Here is a 22,451-nt window from a genome sequence, read left to right as displayed (position 1 = left end):
ATGTTTGTTTCAAAACCCTCTGTAATGGTGTGCACAGGCAAAATGACAAAACTGTGTCACTGGCCAAATACTTACAGACCTGAGACTTTATTCCATCTCATCTGTGGAACAGGATGACACATATCATAACCAGTTTCAATGGAAGTTGACATGCAGTAGAAAAAGGACATAGTTGGAAGAAGCCATCATGACATCACCCTTGTTGATTTCACAGGTTTTCTGTAGTCACTGCATGATAGTTTACTCTAGTACATAATACTGGTACTACTACTTGCTTACAAAAAGTGAAAAAGCAAAGTTACGTATAGGCAATCTAATCCTACAATACTCAATCATAACATGCAAACATTTTATTGTTAGAGCTTTGAGGTGTACCGTTTCTCCATCTTTTAAGGGACATAATGAAACAAAAGTAATGATGTTGTTTTAAATGTAACTGGATACAAATCCTTGGCATTGTATGAAAATGCTTGAAGTCAGGAAGTTCCCTAAATGCCGGGTTTTCTTTTGTTTTTCTGCTGTTTGTTAATCTCAGTCCTCGGTTTTGTTTTCGTGAAAATTCAGTTTTATTTATACAGCGCCAAATCACAACAACAGTAGCCTTAAGGCGCTTTATATTGTAAGGTAGACGCTACACTAATACATACAGAGAAAAACCCAACAATCACATGACCCCCTATGAGCAAGCACTTTGACAGTGGGAAGGAAAAACTCCCTTGTAACAGGAAGAAACCTACTGCAGAACCTGCCTCAGGGAGGGGCGGCCATCTGCCACGACCAGTTAGGGTGAGAATAGGAGGACAGGATAAAAGACATGCTGTGGAAGAGAGCCAGAGATTAATAAAAGCATCGTTAACTGGGTTATGGTCACCTGATTAACTCTGAGTGGCTGAAGAAACCCTATGGACGCTGTTGTGGTATGATTAATTGCACAGCTATGCACTGTGCTGTCCACTTGATTTTGGTGTTTGAATCAATCTCCTCAATTTGTTACAAAATCATTTTGTTTCTATATTCTTATTTAATCCTTGAATAAAAGCTGACTGTTTCATTTCAAATCTACTCTCCTACTGTACACACACAACATTCCTAAAATGAAACATGTGGACCTTATCCCAGAAAACAAGACAGATTGAACTGAATTGGCTAAGGGAGCGCTCTAACTGCTTTGTTTCAGTATTTTCTCAAAATAACCCATGTATACAGGAACTGTTTGTAATCCATGTTAAGAAATGCCTTTGGACACTTATTAGGCCTCTTAGGTTTAGGTATTATCTAAACTCACTCGACCTAGTGCCAAAATAAGATTTAAAGAACATTTTCCCACTGGAAGTTCTACTTCTACAACCATCTTTGCTATTCTACCAAATACAGATATAAGCAACTGCGCTGCAAGCCAAAGTTTGACATATGAAATGGGATCAGCAGTTATAACCAAAAGTTAGAAAAGATAAATAAGCACATTTGAGTCCCAACTACATGTCAAATGTTTGGGTTGACTGTCTTTAATACATTTTTATAAAGTAATCAAACAGATTCATGCTTCACTGTGGACATCAAAAGCCATTCCACCAATAGCAATCAAAAAGAACAGAAGGAATCAAAGTTGGACAAATTTGAAAAGCAACATTAGTGCTACGTCTCTGCCTCAGAAACATCCACCTTCCTGGACGATTCCAGGAGAGCTGAACACTGGGGTGAGGTGACTGCAATTTTTAGTCCATCCACATTGTAGGCATTGTGAAACTCATGGCTACAGAAGATTCCTAAAATTATATAAAATATGGTGAGCACTGTGCAAAGCACTAATTACTGACAGTTTGTTTTAAATCTCGTGTATGCAAATGTATTGTCTTTTCATGGTCATTCCAGTAAAGATCATTTCATAACAGTCCATTTATTTTGAATACGATAACATATTTCTATAAGCTCTTCCTCTCTTTGATTTCATGGAAAATTCTTCTGATCCATGGTTGTTACAACTGATATTCCAACACAAACCCTTCTCGCCCTGACGAGATAAGACTTTGCAGTTTCATGAATTTTGTCTCGTAATCCAAGTGAAATACAGCCAGGTTCAGCTCCAGAGAGGTCTCTTGTCTCTTTGGTCATCCGTTTTCTCAGTTACTCTGGATTTGATTCACAAGATAAGTCTCTGTGCCAGGATCTTGCGGTTGATCTCAGCCAATGCCACAGAAAACACGAAGGCCTTCTCATCAGAGAGACTCGCATATATATCCACCTCCTTCTCCTGTTTCTCTGCGAACACACACACACACACACACACACACACACACACACACACACACACACACACACACACACACACACACACACACGGGAATAAGTACTTAACAACACTGGCTATTGTTTCAGGTATCTGCAGTCTCAGAGTAATAGTACCATAACAGTATCTGGAAAATTCTAGAGAAATCTGTACTGTAAGGGCCATATTCAGTATACACCTATTACTTGAGAAATTGTTAGTAAATAAATACATTGCTTGTGTTTGAAAACCAAATTGTCTTTTGCAAATGGAGCATGTACACATAATATAAGGTCCACATACAGATTCAAAAGCATTTTGCTCTAAAGACAACTGTGGTGGCAGATTTCTTTTTTCATTAATCACATATTTAATCATATCACATTAGTTATAGTAATATCACTTTCTCACTTTACTATAATACGAGCACTGCTGTCACTAGTTTACATGCATGTGGAATGTTAACACAGTGAGGCCATTGTAATGAGAGACGTTAAACAGATAGTGAGACTCCTTCTGCTTATCAGGGATGTAAATCCTTAGGTGATGGCCAAGCAGAAAACAAGGTCATAATTCTCCCTGTGAGGTAGGAGGTATTTTTTTTTTGGATGGACCACTGGGAGGGAAACCTCAGGAATATGACGCCTGATTTCAGGACTGTTGTGGGAAGGACTCTGTCCTTAGTTTATGGTGTTTAACACTTTTGCACCAGAAGGAAAAGGCTGGATGGTGAACGCGCTTGTCCACAAAGTTGAGCCCAGCAGTACGACCAGTGAGGCCGTAGGAGGCATCCCTTCGGGTGGTCCGGGCAAATCCAGGTTTTGATTGTATGATTTTTTTTTCCTTTCAGAAATATGGGAAATAATACATGGAGTATGAAGTGTGTAGAAGCTGTAGAAGAGGAATGCAGTGAAGAGAAGTGTGTGTGTGTGTGCGTGTGTGTAAGAAGTGCTGTGGGCATGTGTATAACAGAGAGTGATGGATAGAAGAATAAGAGAGGGAAAGTGTTATTGAGCAGTGTGTTGGTACAGGTGGCTATGGAATTGGATCAACGTCCTCCACAAGCACAGCGGCCGGAGCAAAATGATAGATTAACATAACTGGAACAACACCCAGCCAGTGTTTTGGCTGAATATTTCACAGCTTCACCTTCATGTAGATCTTACACTAAAGAACAAGCTTCGAGGACAATCAATCTCTCCCTGAAGACAAAATGCAGTTCGAGAGCAACGGCGTCGACTTCAAGAGTCAACAAGGTGAACAGACAGCAGCACTGCCCTAAACCCTAAACCCTGAAGGGTTCAGCAGTATGTAGCAGTATGTACGAATACCATCATGGATGCAAGCATGCGCTCCTGATCACAAGCTGAGAGGTTCACCAGCGACATCACTGTGTGTGAATGGACTTGAGAAGACTGTCTGAGTTTCACATTTGCCATACTGGGAGTTGAAATGGCAAAGGAAGAGACTGAAAAGAGTGAAAGATATAAGGCAAAGCTGAAGAAGAACGGCCCATTGGCCTCTGACACACCACAACCGTGAACTGTTGCAGAGGTTGGAGAGGAGACAGCAGCTGTGAGAAGTGGGAGGAATGATGGAGCATGGAGGAAAAATGAAGGAAGTCTGTTGTTGTTAATGTGAGAGCACATGAAAATTGGGTTGGGAAACTGTGGCCGATTGTCTTGTGGAGGTTGAGAAAGAGTCCATAGGATCGCACCAAAGGTAAAAATAAAATGCACACAAACGCACATAAAGAGAGAAATGTGAAGGAAAGGCAGCTTTAAGGACATGCCCTGCTGAATCTGCAGCTCCACCACATACACACACAGCCTGCCTACTAACGCACACATGCAATGAAGATCAGCTTGTTATCTCTCATCAGTGTTAAAATAGTGTAAATTTAACAGACACTTGTTATCAAACGCTGAGTGTATCCACTGCTGACAATTAACTCTCCAGGTTCCAGTTTAACTTTTGTGAAAGGGAAAAAAGATTCTGGTATGACCAACCAGTGATCAGACAATAAATTTTAGTTAATATAGTAAATTGTGAGATGCTTTCTGATTGATTGGTGCAGCACAAGTAATTTACTGTATGAAGGAAATTCTCTTTTGTGATAATATTTTGAACATGCATTTCTGTAGTCCTGTCAACTTAGTGGGTTATGAGCTGATATGCAAATGAGTTGATTGTTACTAGATCAGGTAAAGATGACTGGATTATAAAACAAGTGAATAAGATGTAGCAGAGGGTTGAAATGAGTTTCCTGTTTCTGATGTATGGGTGAAAGTTGCACCCAGATACACACCTCTGAATACATAAGAACAAACTTGTTTTGTGAAATACACGACGACGTGTTACACGTTTACTTTTGGAGAAAAAAAAAGGAGAAAAGCTAAATGAAATGATTGGGTCTGTGAAAATGAAAAATGAGTGAAAAAGCACAGACCTGGGGAAGAAATTCACATTCCAGTGATAAAACATTGATATGAAGTGTTTAGGAAGCATTTAATGGTGAACATTAGTGTTGTGTGAACTGTGCAGCTGCTAATAAAAAAGGGGGGAAATTTCTCTGTGTATTTAGCCAGTGGAACTATGTTGGTTGGCCCCAGACTTTCCAGGATTGTGTGATATTCTGGAGCACTTGTGGAGAAAATGAACAGAGGTAGTGACTCTTAAGTCTGATTTCAGACCATGTAAGCATCAGTTATTAATTAAAGCCAGAAGCAGTGACTGCAGCACTGCATGGCAGGTTCTAATCCCTACAGCATGTTGTTTCACCTGAAAGCAAAACTGTTCCTGTGATTTTTCTGGCAGATTTTGGGGTTTTGTTTTAGTACCAGGCTGATTCTGCCAGTTAGAAAAGAAAACAACCCAAACCCTAAGAGAAAGACTGTTTTTTTTTTTTTGTTTTTTTAACACTTAGACATGTCCGGAACCGGGCCTAATATGTTTTTTTTTGTAACAGTGCACTTAGAAAAAAACCTACCAGGTATCATCCATCTGGGATATTTTGTGTGTTGATGATTTAATAATCAGCTTTCTTTAAGCAGGCTGCAAGATTGGAAGTAAAAGCGCTATAAAATATTTACTGAGAGCAAATACAAGATGAACTTCTCCAGATTACAATGGCTTAGGAGAAGTACACCTGCAGGGCCTGGCGCCTGTTGCTTGGTCAGGCCTCTTCCGGGGCGCGGGGGGCCCTCGGGCCTCTGGGCCTGCGGCTCGGTTCACTCTGGCACAGCTGGCTGCCGGCAGGGCCGGCGGGCACGCCAGTGCAGCCCCCTCTGGCTTCTGCTCTGTGGCTACTGGGTGACCCCTAGTCTGGAGATCTCCTCAGCTCTTCCCAGGAGGGTGGCACGGATGCCCCTCCGGTGGTCCTCCTTGGGCTCTCGCACTCTGGGGCCTCTGGATGTCTGGAGCCTGGATCTCCTCCATGCCTGCCTCATGCCCTGGGGGACGGGGCTATGACCCTCTACACCCTCTAGCAGACCGTTACATGGGGAAACCTTTTGAATACAAGCGCGCTGATCCACACAGGTGTGCACATGGGTGTTCACTGTTCATAGACATAAACTACACCTTTCTTGGCTGCTACTTCAAAGCACATTGTGCGCTGTTGGTCCTGCGTGCTGCACAACAACATTCAATATTTAGTATTTACTGCTGTTTACACTTAGCTAAATTAATGTGATGGTGTTGTGTTTAGTATGTTGCTTTGTTTTTTTGCTTGTTTTCTCTTCTTTTTCTCTCAACAGGTGATCCAGGAGATTTTTTTTCTTTCTCTTTTTAAGTGCCCTTTCTAACTGTCCCTCTTCCCTTCTGTTTTTCTTTTCCTTCATCTTTCTTTCTCCCTTTCCTATCCCCCAGTCATGTCTGTCCCATCTGTAACAACTGAAAATAAAATAAAATAAATAATAACAACAAAGGTTGATCAAATGGACCAAAACGGCAAGGCCGTGATGATCCATTTGGCAAAGTGAATCCATTGGGTATCCTTGTTGGTCTTCAGACAACAATTCTGACGGCTAAAGAACCAAATGGGACAGGCAAAAAAAAAAAAAGAAAAAAGGAGAAGTACACCTACCTAGGACGCTGAATGAATGTGATTGGTATGAATGCATATGAATGGACTGTGGCTGGACTGATGATGTGGACTAAGTGTGACTGACTTGAAATTGAGAAAACTGTAACTATTTTAGGACTAGTCACTTCTAATGCCTAATCCACCCCAAACAGTGAAAAAAGGGTGGATGTATGTGTTTTTTGTTTGCTTGTTTTTGCAGGAGCAGGAGGATGACAGACACCAGAGGAGGGGGGACTGTAGGTTCACATGATTGTGTGTGGGGCCTTGCAGACTTAACCCTTTAGCTGCTACTTTTCTGTGTTACTGATTTTGTGTGAAGGAAACTGTGTTTTACTGGCTGCTTGTTGGTTACAGTAACACACTGTATTAGGGCTGGGCCATATTATACCGTTCACGGTAATACCGGTATAATGTTAGGCAACGATAGAAAAATGAAATATCGCGATAGAATATGGGTCAAACGCGTATGCGCAGTGCCTTTGTTTTCATACGCACATGGCCGATTGTTGAGTGAAACGGATGAACCAGAATTAGTTTGTAAAAATGGTGCCACTTCAGTGATGTGGAACTGGTTTGGTGTTTGTCCGTCAGATACACAACAAAGCACATTTTTTTTGTAGAACATGCAAGCGGCCGTCGTTATTGCCGTATTTGTCGGACTAAGGTGCTCGTAAATCTGGGAGTAATCTGGGTCCTAAACTCCCTCCGCTTCAGGTCCCAAAGTCAAACAAACACTGCAGCATCACTGAGAGTTAAAAACTGTCTAAATTCTTTCATCTTTAATAAAATGATCAGCATTGCTGCTTTACCAGGTGTAACTATGAAGTTTAAAATCCAGGCATACATGAAAACAGAATTTATTACATTTAACGGAGTTAGAAGTTAGCAGGAAGCTAGCGGAAGTTAGCTCGCTAGTTTCGCTAGTTACCTAAGCATGATATAGCATGTTCTGACTGAGAGATTTCTGAAAAAATTCAAACGTACAGCTCTGCTATCACTTCCAACATAAATGAAGACAGGAAACTAAACAGCAGTGACGTTTGTAAGGTTACTGAAGTTGGGCTAGCTGGTATGTAATGATGTGCTATGTGATCGCTAGCGACACAGCTATGTTAGCATAACATAAACAGTGAAGCTGGAGGATGAACGCTAACACTTTTCCACTCAATAAAAGTTAACGTGAAGTTTCCTGATGGTTAGAGACAAATGCAATCGCATAGCAGGATGCTGTAAACGGACCAAACTTTAGTCAGGAGAACAACTGAGATAATCCATCCACAATAGAAGGTTAGTCATTAATATACTGCAACAACATGGGAATAGAGCAGCTGTGATAGAATACAGCATTAATGAATCAATGGTACAGAAGTGGAGGAAGCAAGAAGAATGAGTTGAATAAAGTTTGATTTATCTGACTGCTTTGTTTCGCTTAATGTGCCTTATAATCCCGTGCACCTTATGGTCCAAAAAATATGTATTTGACTTTTTTATTTGGCACACTGTAGTTTAATGTTGCAAAGCACCTCTTTTTAACTTCAGTGGATATTATACATGGTTATGCTCAGGATATGTCAGCCCATTTCTACTAGAAATGCCTTTTGGTTAAACTTTCAGCAAGGAATTTGCATTTGCACTGTTAAATTTTTATATAGCTTTAATGCACATAAAAAACAGCTTCTTGTTTAAGTGAAAATAAATGGATGGTGTTTTTTGCGCTAGTAAAGTTGTGGAGTTGTATTTTGTCTCGCGTCAGTTATATCGTTATCGCAAATTTTCAAATATATATCGTGATAAATATTTTTGGCCATATCGCCCTGCTCTACACTGTATTGTTGGAAAATGTTAAATGTTACAGAGGGAAATTGTGTATTTAATGTGAAACACATACTGTGTTAAGATCAGTATCCCTCCTTTCACAGAAAAGGAGGGTTGACCACATGATTTACAGCAGCAACTCTGGAATCTGTTGATCCAGGCCCGACCTGCGAGGACACACCATTGGCTATTTTTTTTTCCTCTCAGGGTTTTGGCATCACACAGGCAGACATGAGTGAAATGAAGCAGGTTTTCCAGTGATTACAGAACATCTTAGTGTGGGGTTCATTATTCATTTTAAGGTGTTGAGCCCATAGTGTTTAAAACAAGTGAGTGACATTACTTAAGAAAAGTCACTGGTTACAGTAGTTTTGACTAAACACATGGGATGATCCATGATTTGAGCAAATTATGGTAACAGTAGTGTTTTTAATGATTTGGGGAAATAAACTGCGCATGGCACTTGTGTCTGTGGTGTAGGATGCCTTATTACTCTTATAACCTACAGTTGTTTGCAGGTGTGAAGTTTGCATTTACTCACTGATTTTGGTTTCTAGGTAATTGTGGTGTGGATGCAGGCTCCAGGCAGAGCCAAGAGTTAGACCCACTTAACATGACAGTAATGCTGATTTTATTCTCTAACACAGGGTTACAGGGCTGGAGCGAAATTACTCCTGAGAAGCCCTGATGTTGTCTGAGAAATGATCTAACTACCCTTTTTCTTTTGTTATTCTCCTAGTTCTGATGAGTTGACTCATGGGAGAGACCATGTGTCAAAAAGAGGGATTCCAGAATTAACATGAAATGATGTTTTCTATGTTTTCCATGATTTTTTACTGTGATTTGTGGGGTTAACAGGTTATGTACACCTGTACATGGTACACCCATGTTCAGATGAGGTTTTGATAACCTATAAGTGAAGTTCACTAAACTGAAAGGAAAATGTGGATTGATGTTGGTTGATATGTTTTCCAAATGGTTAGAAGTTTTTCCTTCTAGTAAGGAGATACAGGTGCAGTGGCCAGAGTATTGCTGGAAGAAATCATCCCAAGGGTGGAATCTATTGAGAAGTCTTCAGAGACCCAGCGAGAAGTAGGGACCATTCCTGGCATAGCTGACAGCCCAGGCAGTGGTTGAGGTCAAAGGTCGTGCGGTTTGGGGCCCTACTAGTCATCATGAGAAGCTTCCAGAACCACAACAATAACCATAAAGCTGCGTTGGAACGAGAGAGTGAGGGGTGAAAAGAGCGCCCTCCTCCAACAAGAGTGTGTCAAGCTCCAACTCAGCGACTGCAGAACAGACTCTGTGCCACCTAAGAGGGATCAGCCCATGAATGCAGATGGAATCTTTTCAGGCTAAAACTGCCTGACTGTTTAATCAGATGTCGTGTGTTTTTGGGTTAAGGTGGTCGTTGGTGTGACGTTTCTAATCATTTTACAAATGATATGCATTTACATGACTCTCTGAACATCACAAACTCTGTTAGGCTACGTTCACACTGCAGGCAAAAGCGCATCAAATCCGATTTTTTTGACCCTATGCGACCCATATCCGATCATGGTATGACAGTGTGAACGGCACAAATCCGATATTTTCAAATCCGATCCGGGTCACTTTCGTATGCGGTACTGAATCCGATACATATCCGATGTTTTAGAAAGCGACTGCTGTTTGAATGGTCAGGTCGCATTAAATACGTCTTTTACGTCACTGACACGAGACAGACACCAATTATCAGCGCCGGAGAAGCGCCCGAGAGATTTGTACTGTATAATCTGCAGATTCTGACAGAAATCTGCAACTATCCTTTGAAGCACTGCTCCTCTCTAAAACAGCAATAAGGATAATTATTAGGTTATCTACATTATTATGTAAATAACAAAATAACTTGAAGCAAAAATTGGGAAACGTAAAGTCCGAAGTCTTTATTTTAAGGCCATCAGTCAAACAATATTGTTTGCTCTGGGTCTAAACAGAGCGCGTTGTGTGTGACATCTTCTTTTGCGCATGCGGGCCGCTTTGAGCGTTCAGACTGGAGAGCGTTTGCTGTCGCATTTTATTTGTAGTGTGAACAACCAGACAAAAAAATCGGATTTGATCAAAAAATCGGAATTGAGCATTAAGACCTGCAGTGTGAACGTAGCCTTAGAGTCCTGAGCCTGAGCGAAAGTGATTGGAGTAATTATAGCATGCAGGTTTTACAGCAACTTGTGCTCATTTTGTAGGGTAGCTAGACTGATTTTCTAGCATGTCAGTTCCTAATGCGTAAGTGCATTAGGTCCTCATTGTCTGAGGAAACATAAAAATAACAGCAGTTGTGGTTTCTTTTGACATGTGTACAGAACTTCGAAACATTGTTTGACACCGTAAAGATAGGATTTGGGTTCATCACATTTCATTGAGGGATTTTGATAGGCCTCAAACATGCTGGAAACACCTAAAGAATGAGGTTGTTCTTCCAGAGTTAAATGTGATTGTTTTAGTTTCCCCAATCACTGATGTGGGGACAGTAAAGATGTTTTACACCTTTTAAATGGGCTGATGGCCCTACAACAGTGAAGAGTGCAGTACACTGCATAGATAGAGTGGCAAGATCTACAGTGGCTTGCAAAAGTATTCGGCCCCCTTGAACTTTTCCACATTTTGTCACATTACAGCCACAAACATGAATCAATTTTATTGGAATTCCACGTGAAAGACCAATACAAAGTGGTGTACACATGAGAAGTGGAACAAAAAACATACATGATTCCAAACATTTTTTACAAATAAATAACTGAAAAGTGGGGTGTGCGTAATTATTCAGCCCCCTGAGTCAATACTTTGTAGAACCACCTTTTGCTGCAATTCCAGCTGCCAGTCTTTTAGGGTATGTCTCTACCAGCTTTGCACATCTACAGACTGAAATCCTTGCCCATTCTTCTTTTCCAAACAGCTCCAGCTCAGTCAGATTAGATGGACAGCGTTTGTGAACAGCAGTTTTCAGATCTTGCCACAGATTCTCGGTTGGATTTAGATCTGGACTTTGACTGGGCCATTCTAACACATGGATATGTTTTGTTTTAAACCATTCCGTTGTTGCCTTGGCTTTATGTGTAGGGTCGTTGTCCTGCTGGAAGGTGTACCTGCGCCCCAGTCTCAAGTCTTTGCAGACTCCAAGAGGTTTTCTTCCAAGATTGCCCTGTATTTGGCTCCATCCATCTTCCCATCAACTCTGACCTGCTTCCCTGTCCCTGCTGAAGAGAAGCACCCCCAGAGCATAATGCTGCGACCACCATATTTGACAGTGGGGATGGTGTGTTCGGAGTGATGTGCAGTGTTAGTTTTCCGCCACACATAGCGTTTTGCATTTTGGCCAAAAAGTTCCATTTTGGTCTCATCTGACCAGAGCACCTTCTTCCACATGTTTGCTGTGTCCCCCACATGGCTTGTGGCAAACTGCAAACGGGACTTTTTATGGTTTTCTGTTAACAATGGCTTTCTTCTTGCCACTCTTCCATAAAGGCCAACTTTGTGCAGTGCAAGACTAATAGTTGTCCTATGGACAGATTCCCCCACCTGAGCTGTAGATCTCGTCCAGAGTCACCATGGGCCTCTTGGCAGCATTTCTGATCAGCGCTCTCCTTGTTCGGCCTGTGAGTTTAGGTGGACGGCCTTGTCTTGGTAGGTTTACAGTTGTGCCATACTCCTTCCATTTTTGAATGATCGCTTGAACAGTGCTCCGTGGGATGTTCAAGGCTTGGGAAATCTTTTTGTAGCCTAAGCCTGCTTTATCCCTGACCTGTCTGGTGTGTTCTTTGGACTTCATGGTGTTGTTGCTCCCAATATTCTCTTAGACAACCTCTGAGGCCATCACAGAGCAGCTGTATTTGTACTGACATTAGATTACACACAGGTACACTCTGTTTAGTCATTAGCAGTCATCAGGCAACTTCTATGGGCAACTGACTGCACTCAGACCAAAGGGGGCTGAATAATTACGCACACCCCACTTTTCAGTTATTTATTTGTAAAAAATGTTTGGAATCATGTATGATTTTAGTTCCACTTCTCACATGTACACCACTTTGTATTGGTCTTTCACGTGGAATTCCAATAACATTGATTCATGTTTGTGGCTGTAAAGTGACAAAATGTGGGAAAGTTCAAGGGGGCCGAATTTTGCAAGCCACTGTATCACTGCCACTGTATCTGCAACAGCCACTGTAACAGCCACTGTATCTGTTGTAAAATTTAGCTCAGAAGTGTTTGATATATGTTGGCTGTGTGGAAATTCATAGCTACTTCTGGGTTTTACTCTAGGACTTGAGAAGCACTAACACCAGTGTTAGTATATTTTTGTGGTATTAATTTACTTACAGGTTCGGACATTCACCGTCCTTGATGGCAAACATCTGGACAAGTAAAATTAGAATGGCACAAAGGAGTGTGTGTGATGTTTGGTGAGGCATGTGTGCCTCAATCCCTAATAACACTGGGGAAGAGGGTCTTTTACAGAAACAGTTGATAAATTGGGAAACATGGGTTGATGAATTTAATGATAAATTGGAAAAATATATCACACACTGAAAGACTTCCTTATCTAAATAACAGGTTCTTATGAATGAGCAGCTTGATGTAACTAAGGTTGAAGTTCTTTGCAGATGAACAACCAATGCTGTTTCATTTCTGTATATGATCTCATATTGTGTTTTCTTTTATGATATAACTACCATCCTCTGAAGAAAGGGTGGAGACTCAGACGGAGCAAAGATGACCATAAAGTGTGAATTTGTTTTTTCCTTCTGACTATAGGGAGGATGCACGTGGAATTTCTTTGAATACGCAATGGTGCTGACGTTCAGTAGTTAAAAACACATGGAGATTTCTTTTCTATGTGATTCTTAATTAATTATTTTTAATTCTTAATTGTGGTATCACAAAGGGTGGAATGTGGTGGCAGATTTCTTTTTTCATGTATTAATCACTAATTTATCACATTAGTTATAGTAATATCACTTTCTCACTTTACTATAATAAGAGCACTCCTGTCACTAGTTTACATGCATGTGGAATGTTAACACAGTGAGGCTATTATAATGGGAGACGTTAAACAGATAGTGAGACTCCTTCTGCTTATCAGGGATGAAAATCCTTAGGTGATGGCCAAGCAGAAAACAAGGTCATAATTCTCTCTGTGAGGGAGGAGGTATAGCGCTGCCCCCCCGTGAGAGGGGCCAACATGTAATAGTTTGTGGAATGTTCTTTGTCTGTGTCTCTGTATATAAGATGTAAGGGCGGTGGCCACAACTCAGAGATGGCCCTAGGGTTTCACTGGGATGCTCTCTCCACATTGCAATGTGTTTATTAAACCCACTTCAAATCAAGCCCACTGGGTGTATTCCAGGTTATTGTTAAATTTTCCACAACACAACTCAAAGGCAATTTATTTCATTCTGCTTTTGCAGATTTACATAGTCAATCCAGAATCAGTGCAAGATGTGCAAACAAGTCCTTGCTAATACACAGTAACATGCAAGAGTCTTGATCCACCCCTCCTTACTTTATATTTTACTTTCTGACCATGATATTTCTGTGTCTGTTAAGCTGCTTAACATGGACATAAATCATTTGAATATAAAAAAGTGGTGTGCAATGCTGTGTCTGCATATCAGACAACTTAACAAAGAACCAGTTTGAAATTGTATCTTTACTTACTTATAAGAAGCCTGGACAACTTCCACTTACTGAAGACTACTTAAAGAAATGACAGAAAACAGCCTCAGAGTGTTCAGGATGTGCTGAAGAATAAAGGTGCTCACACCAAATATTCAATTGTAAATACCATCGTAAGTATGTATTTTCATGTATGTTTATTTCAGGAAAGTGTTGCACCCATTTCGCAAGCAAATTATAAAAAGATGAGGGGTGGCTCAAAATTTCTGCATACTGATGTATTTTTTTTTAAATTATTGTGTGTATAAGTTTGTGGCCATGCTGGTTTTCCTGTTACGGGCGGACTGAGTCCTAGAAGGCAATATCAAAGCACCAGGTAGTCTAGATCTAACCTGACTTTTACTTTCCATCGCCGTTTTCCCCCATTTTCATTGGATGCATTTGTAATTTAATAGATATTATTCCATAGTTTGTATAGCCACTTTATTTAGTGAGTTCCTGCTCATTTCTTTTGTCCTTATTCCTGTCTATTTGTACTGTGACAACACAACAAAGGCAAAACTAAAAAAAAAAAAAAAAGGTCCCTAAAATGAGCAAACAAAAAAAACATCAGTGCCACAAAATGCATCTGTGAATATGACTTATTTTACCTTTCTCCTCTTCCTGTTTCTTCAGCCCCACTGTTTTTGGTCTGCCTCGTCCTCTTCGTATGGGATCTGATTGGCTGTTAGCCCTGGGTCTCCTCCTGTTCTCCATGTCATTGGTTAGAGGGCACTCAATTCTCTCTCTGCGAATGCGCTCAGTCCTCCTCCGCCTAAAGTCCAGCTTGTCTAAAGCAAGGATTACAAATACCACATGCTGTTTAGCCATCTGTTCAGTGGGGTGTTGTTCAGACTTCCACCCAAATCCTTGTTACCAAAAGCAGCTTTGTTTTTTTGTTGTTTTCTCTCTTTTGTTTTTTGAGCAAGGTCTCCAATTTTTAACATTTCATTCATGTTTTCACAATCATACGGTTTCTGTGTATGGGCAGTATAAGGGGCTAAAATATTTTGTATTTCTGGACTTCCAAGGTCTTTCCCACAGACCAGGAGGCCAATCAGATAGTAGACAGAAAGTTAAAAATGTATGCTATGCCTTCTGATGATACTGCCTAAGGGAAGCATGTATAATGTAAACAGAAATGGTCCTAGAACGGAACCCTGAGGAACTCCATAATTAACATCAGTGTGTGAAGAGGACTCTCCATTTACATTTAATGTAATTTGCATACTCTGATTGCTATAATAAAATATTATGGTCAACAGTATCAAACGCTGCACTGAGGTCTAGTACGACAAGCACAGAGATGAGTCCACTGCCAGAGGCCATAAGAAGATCATTTGTAACCTTCACTAAAAAGCTGTTTCTATACTATGATGGGCTCTGAAACCTGACTGAAACTCTTCAAATAAGCCATTCCTCTGCAGATGAACAGAGCAGTCATCTGCATCTACTGTTTAACAACTACTCTTTCAAGAATTTTTGAAACAAAAGGGAGTTTGGAGATGGGTCAATAATTAGCTAAGACCACTGGGTCAAGAGATGACTTTTTAAGTAACAGTTTAACTCCTGCCAGCTTGAAGGCCTGTGCAATTAATAGAGATAGATTGATCATATCTGAACCATTAATTGGTAGGACTTCTTGTAAAAATGGGGTTGATGATTTAGAGGAAGTAATTACTGAAGTTATTCTCCAATTAATCTTTTTGAGTTAAGAGCATATATATATATATATATATATATATATATATATATATATATATATATATATATATATATATATATATATATATATATATATATATATATATATATATATATATATATATATATATATACATATATACATACACACACACACACACACATACACACACACACACACATATATACATATATATATATATATATATATATATATATACACATATATACACACACACACACACACACACACACACACTTCATATCTGGTGGGTGTTTTTTTGGAATCTGAAAAACAAGAATGCAACATAAATTGCATTCTTAAACAACCTTAAAAGCAAATGAATGGCCCAAAAATGTAAAAATGCAGTTTTGGTCAGACTGGTCTTTAAATCAAAGAGCAGCGAAAATCCAGCACCATGCAAATCTTGGCACTTTATTTTTTCACATTTTTCTTTAATCTACTGCACTACTTGTTCTTTAGCTTCTTTGTGCAATCCAAAAACATGCATGTTGGAATAACTGGTGGTTCCAAATTGGCTGTAGGTTTTTATCTTTGGTTTACACACATTCTCAAAACTTTTGGAAACAGGCGGTAATAACACTCCAAATTAAACAAAAGTGTTCTAACAGCAGAGGCACCTCAACCCACCAACTACCACCTTACCTGCTATGGCTGGGGAAGAGCGCTCATTTAACTTTGCATTAAGGAGTTTCCTGCTAATAAACACATAACCACATGGGCAGGACTTGCACGCCACTGGAATCTAGAAAGAGTGAGAAATAAGAAACAGTATATTACTGTTAAAACATCACCACATCATTTCCACAAGGTGGATTCCTGTTTTAGCTGCACAAAGCCTGCAGCAGACAATCTGACACACTCTTAGAATTCTCCATGTCTGACACATATCTCAAGCTAACACAGGGCAGATTTATTCCAAATAAATGACATGAGTTGATTAACTTCAATGGAGTGAATTAAGATATCCACTAAATCATGCCATTTTTAGCACTAAATGGATCATACAACAACAACAACAAACTTTATTTATAGAGCACATTTAAAAACCAGCGGTATACCAAAGTGCTTAACATAAGAGACAGAGAAGAACACAAGTATTATAAGGCCTTAGCAAAGTATCAAATATACTCACAGGTCAATGCCACTAATACACAGGGGTAATATAAAATGCATATCAAAATAAAAACATAGTAAAAGCACAAGCCATAAAAATATGTATAAGAAAAAATTGAGTAAATCTAAAAGTCAGGTGCGAGCATTAACAAGCGGGAAAGGCAAGATTAAACAAATAGGTTTTTAACCGTGATTTAAAAGATTGGATGGAATCAGACGCCCGGATCACAATCGGAAGGTTATTCCACAACTCTGGTGCAGCCAGGGCAAACGCCCGATCACCTCTAGATTTCAGCCGAGATCTAACCTATGACTCATTACTTGCAGAAGACTTTAGCCAAAGGTTTGATTGTATTTTCTACATCTGCAAGGCAACTAGGGTCCACTTAAGTTTCACTGATGTCAGTGTTTTTCACTGGACAGTGTAGATCTCACTTAGCATGTTAAAGGTTCATGAGTTCATGACAGTACAGTTAGAAACAGACTGAACAAGTATGACTTGTTTGGAACGATAAGACTCTTCTCTCTCAAAGGATTACGGCATGACAGCTTAGGCGCATGAATAGATGTGAATGATGCAAGTTGTATGTTTGAGTGCTCAGATACAGTGGATAAAGGCTATATTTTATTGTGTAAGAACCAGTCCAGTATAAACATTTTATACAGCAGCAGCTATAGTGATTTATCAATATTTTTAGCCATGAATTGGTTTGTGCTCTACAAACAAGTGTAGAAGTCCCCCTGACCAATGTGTACGAACAAAGGAAGCACTGAATTTTAAGGAATTTAAACAAGTCTTTAAAATGAATACTACTACTACTAATAATGATAATAATAATAATAATAATAATAATAATCAAATGACAAACTACTACTACAACAACAATAATAAAAATAAATTATTATATTACTATTATATAAATGGATGGATGGATTATTGTTATTATTGCCTTTTAACCAACAAACTGTTCACAATTACAATTTAAAGAAAAAAAACTGTATGCAATTTGTCAAAATTTCAATTATTTTCAGGCTGAGTTTCTTTGTTTATATTTATTTAATATTATTTAGATGAACAGCACGGTGCCGCACTGATTACTGTTGCTTCACAGTGAGAAGCAACAGTAACATCGAGGAGGACTTTGACTTTGACATCTGATTGGGGGCTTTCTGTGTGGCGTTTGCATGTTCGCTCCATGTTTGTGTGGGTTCTCTCAGCTTCCTCCCACAGTCCAAAGACATGCAGTTAGTGGGATTAGGTCAGCGGTTCCCAAACTTTTTTTGCTAGGCCCCCCTTTGTTTTACAAGAACAATGTTCATGCTCCATATTAATATGAGTAGAAAAAGTACAGTTTGAATGAGTATGTGGAAACATTGGTTTGCATTTTCTTAGTTTGGACTACAGTGACCAAATTTTGATATAACAGACTTACATCTCTAAATGTCTGCTGACTACCCAGATTATTTAAAAAGGTGAAACAGCCTTCAGTGTTTATTTGAAAGGAAGTAGTCGTGTGCCGCAAACAACCCCATCCCCCATTGAAAGGTGCAACAGGTCAAATAGCTGATTTTCCAATTTCACTTCTTAGCTTTCGCTTTTAGTCTCAGTAAACACAGTATTCTGAAATAACTTTTTATTCAGTATCACCCAAAACCTGTGACTGAGTCCATGAACTTAGCAGTGTTTACAGAGGAAAAGTCAAAAAGTAATTTCCTATACAATCTGATGGGACCGAAAGTCCTTTTGCAACCATCTGGTGGCGTTAGGGGAGAAGGCAGGTTTAAGACTCACATGTTTTTGACACTGTCTGCAGAGAACGTCTGTTGTTAAATTGAGGCCGACAGACTACCTTTATGTTATCTACCATAGCAACAGCCCTATGACATGCAACTACAACATGTGAATGCGTTATAATTATAACCTCCCAGTAAGACGATGCTGTGATCACACCAACATATTTACCAAAATGTTGTTGAAGGTGATGTTTTTCCTTCTTCTAGCAGACACTAAAAGCCTGTGACCTCAGTCCCTTTTTGCTGCTTCCATCCCAGTCACATGGGCCGTTGCGTCTTTTACAATACAGCAGCTCACCAACATGAGTTTTTAATGTCGACAACTTTGCTTTTGGTTTTGGCCATCTCTTCATATTCCATCATCAGCTCGCATTTGCATGAATGACAGTCCCTTAATGCACTGTGCTGGTGAAGCTCTATTTGCACATTAAATGTACAGTCTGGCAAGAGTTTTCATGAGAAAGTTGTAGTTTCTTTCAGCACAACTGGAGAGCAACATTGTAATTCACACACCAACAGTATAGATGCTGGCTCTCTTTGGATCTGCCTTCATATTCTACTAGTCAAAGTTTTTGGACATACCTTCTCATTTAATGTTTTTTCTCCAGTTTCATGACTATTTACATTTTACAATCTCACTGAAGGCATGAAAACTATGAATGAACACATATGGAATTATGTAGTAAACAAATGTGTGTGAAATGACACAAAACATGTTTTACATTTTAGAGTCTTCAAAATAGCCTCCCTTTGCTTTGATTACTGCTTTGTACACTCTTGGCCTTCTCTCAATGAGCTTCATGATGTAGTCACCTGAAATAGTTTTCACATTACAGGTGTGTCTTGTCAGTGTTCATGGAATGGCAAAAAAACCAATCGGCTAAGTAAAGAGAAAAAACAGTCAATCATTACTTTATGAACTGAAGGTCAGTCAGTCTGGAAAATTGCTAAAACTTTGAATGTGTCAACGAGTGCAGTCGCAAAAACCATCAAGTGCTATGATGAAACTGGCTCACATGAGGACCGCCCCAGGAAAGGAAGAACAAGAGTCACCTCTGCTGCTGAGGATAAATTCATCCGAGTCACCAGCATCAGAAATTACAAGTTAACAGCACCTCAGATTAGAGCCCAGATAAATGCTACACAGAGTTCCAGTAGCAGACACATCTCTACAAAAACTGTTCAGCAGAGGCTGTGCAAATCAGGCCTTTGTGGTCAAATAGCTGCTAAGAAACCACTACTAAGGAAAAGCAACAAGCAAAATAGATTTGTTTGAGCCAATAAACATAAGGAATGGACATTAGACCAGTGGAAATCTGTGATTTGGTCTGATGAGTCCAAATTTGAGATCTTTGATTCCACCCGCTGTGTCTTTGTGGGAAGCAGAAAAGGTGAATGGATGGTATCTACAGGTATGGTTCCCATGAACCATTGAGGAGGAGCTTCAGACACTGAAGCTGACTATAATGCACTTTTTCACGCACAAAACGGACAGATTTCTTTCAGTGAACAAGAAAGAAAAACTAATGACTCATCTACAGTTTTTCAAACTACAAATAGCAACAGCATTTGGTATAAAGTTAAAATTTTGCAAAACCATGCACATGTTGTTTACAACTGCTTTTAGGAATATTTAATTAAAGTGATAAAATGCTGGCATTTGTACTACACCCACTTCATATTTTTATAGCCTAAGTGTAATATCTACATCTTACCAGCAGCAGTTTTACTGCTGAGCAGAACTATTTTCAACGGATTTATTCACAGGGTCAGAAGAGTAAGCCAGACGCACAACTAATGAAAAGAAAGAAACGCAGTAACACATGCTTGTATGTGGTAGTAGTGTGAGGACATGCGCATTACTGATGTAGACTTGTTGCAGTCTACCCACTGTTGGCTTTAATTTGAAGAGTCCATTGTGATCCAGCACCATTACCGTAGTTCCAGGAAGAGATGCTCACAAAGCCAAAGGGCTGATTTTTTATTTTTATCTTTAACCAATCGAAATACTCAGTGAAGATCACACGCAATAAAGTAACCGAGGTACGGTAATGAAAATGCACTACTATAGCCCAACTCATTTACTGAACTTTTGAACCAGTCCCTTACATTACTAACCCAAATATGTGACCATATGTCCGTCTGTTTTATACATACAAAGTCACAAAGCCGTAACCATGAACACGGATGCTCTCTCTGCCGAACGGAAAATCAACATATACCAGCTGAGCCCTTTGAGAAACATCGTGATCACCGGGGCTTGCACTGAACCCTGTTTCCGTCTCTAGAGCTGGCAACTACCGTAGGCTGCCATGATTGGTATCAATAAAATTAAACGCAATCAGTAACATACTCCTAAAAATTAAACATGTATTTTCTTACCTGTTGGTCGCATTCAGGACAAGATTTAGTAGCCATTTTGACCTTCTTTGTTTTATTTGCCGACATCGTCCCTTCTTCCAGCGACACGCAAACAGCTTTACGGTAACTTAAATATCTGTCAGTGCATGAATGCCGTCGGTCTTTATCCAGCAAACACTGACACAGACGTGCCACAAAAACACTTCGATGTCTACCTAACCAGATGACGACTCCCCATTAACGAATAGGTACACGCTTCTGTATAGGCGTCTAATAATGTAAAACCTGCGAGCATGCGCACAGCTCGCCCTTCTGTTGTAGCGTTGCGTTCAAGTTCCTTAGGGAAAGGATAGTTGGAACATGAGCCTGAAGTTAGGTTTGCGAATGGGAGCAGAATGGAAAAGTCATGCTGAAACACCGTCTGTGTCAGGGGCTATATTCATAGTCTGGTATGTGAATGAATAAAGCTACAGTTGATCAAATTCATAACCGTTATTTATATACGACAGTTTTTTCGACAGAAAAGAGGATGAACCGTGGCACACTTCCTCAGACACACTTCAGTAGAGTTTAGTCCCCGGAACTGTCGGGAATTTGACTTTAAGACACTCAGATTGATAACATACAGTACACCAGCTTAGCTTCATGGGTACGAAAACTGCCTAGTAATAGTAATAATAATCATAATCGAGTACTAAAACATGTTACAGTGTAGAGTAAGTCATGCACAGAATACATGACTACACTGTTTTTCAGGAAGTTACTTGCTTTTCTTTCATTTTAACATGCACCACTGGGTTTTTACCTTGGTATGGTACAAACCAGAGTAGCTGGCCAGGGAGTCAATGAGGGCATTTAGGAAAGTGTTTCTCTCCAGCCACTCTTCTAATGAAGTTACCTCAACTTTATAAAGCCCGGGGTGGGGGGGAGCTTGTTACTGACATACAAACAGAGAAAACTTGTAGCTTGTCATACACAAAAGTAAATAATAAAACAAAATAGAAAAGACCCCTTTTCAGTGTTATACATAAAAGTACATATTATAACCCAGTGATGGTTAGGGAAGAGTATCATTTCTTCATAATGTGAAAGAAAACATACTGTTGAAATTGCACTTCTTTATATTAACATATGCCAAAAGGATTAGATGTTACTTAAGATGATATGAGTGCAAAAAGTGAAAGAGTAACAGCCTCTTAATAGAAGAGCATGTTGACAAAATGTTGCTGATGTTGGAATCAAAAGACAAAACGGAGACCCCCTTGTTTAAACACACAAGGACTTCTTTAAACTCTTTTAGCATACTGGTGTTAATCAAGTCTATTGGCTTTGGGGAAAAAGGTGTAGTGACTCCCAAGCCAGGCGAGTGGCTGGCTTTGGGACCAGCAAATCCCAGGAACAACATCAGAGATCTCTGTCCAGAAGAGCACAGTCCTAGGAACAGCAAGGGTACCCTCAAGTTCCCAGGCCTGGTAGAGGGGCCAAGCTTGAAGGATAAAGACAGCTCGCATGGTGGGGGGGGGGGGTTAAAATATAGATAGACATATAAGTCTATCTTAATACAACTGTTACTGATATTATTCCATTTCAAA

At 39.7% G+C, this 22,451-nt stretch overlaps 1 protein-coding gene across 1 annotated transcript; it reads right to left on the bottom strand.

Annotated features, from left to right (window-relative positions):
- Positions 1 to 68: 68 nt before the first annotated feature.
- Positions 69 to 21,151, bottom strand: lg1h16orf87 (linkage group 1 C16orf87 homolog). The gene is made up of 4 exons (XM_063470637.1): positions 20,881 to 21,151; positions 16,234 to 16,333; positions 14,474 to 14,653; positions 69 to 2,259 (listed from the first exon to the last, which is right to left on the bottom strand). The coding sequence occupies exons 1-4, from the start codon at positions 20,944 to 20,946 to the stop codon at positions 2,141 to 2,143; spliced, it is 465 nt and encodes a 154-aa protein (XP_063326707.1). The 5' UTR covers positions 20,947 to 21,151; the 3' UTR covers positions 69 to 2,140.
- Between the last annotated feature and the right edge of the window lie 1,300 nt (positions 21,152 to 22,451).

This window comes from Pelmatolapia mariae, linkage group LG1 (assembly GCF_036321145.2).
Source record: "Pelmatolapia mariae isolate MD_Pm_ZW linkage group LG1, Pm_UMD_F_2, whole genome shotgun sequence".
NCBI classification, from domain to species: domain Eukaryota; kingdom Metazoa; phylum Chordata; class Actinopteri; order Cichliformes; family Cichlidae; genus Pelmatolapia; species Pelmatolapia mariae.
The sequence above is the reverse complement of the archived record's forward strand: the minus strand, read 5'-3'. Positions and strand labels throughout refer to the sequence as shown.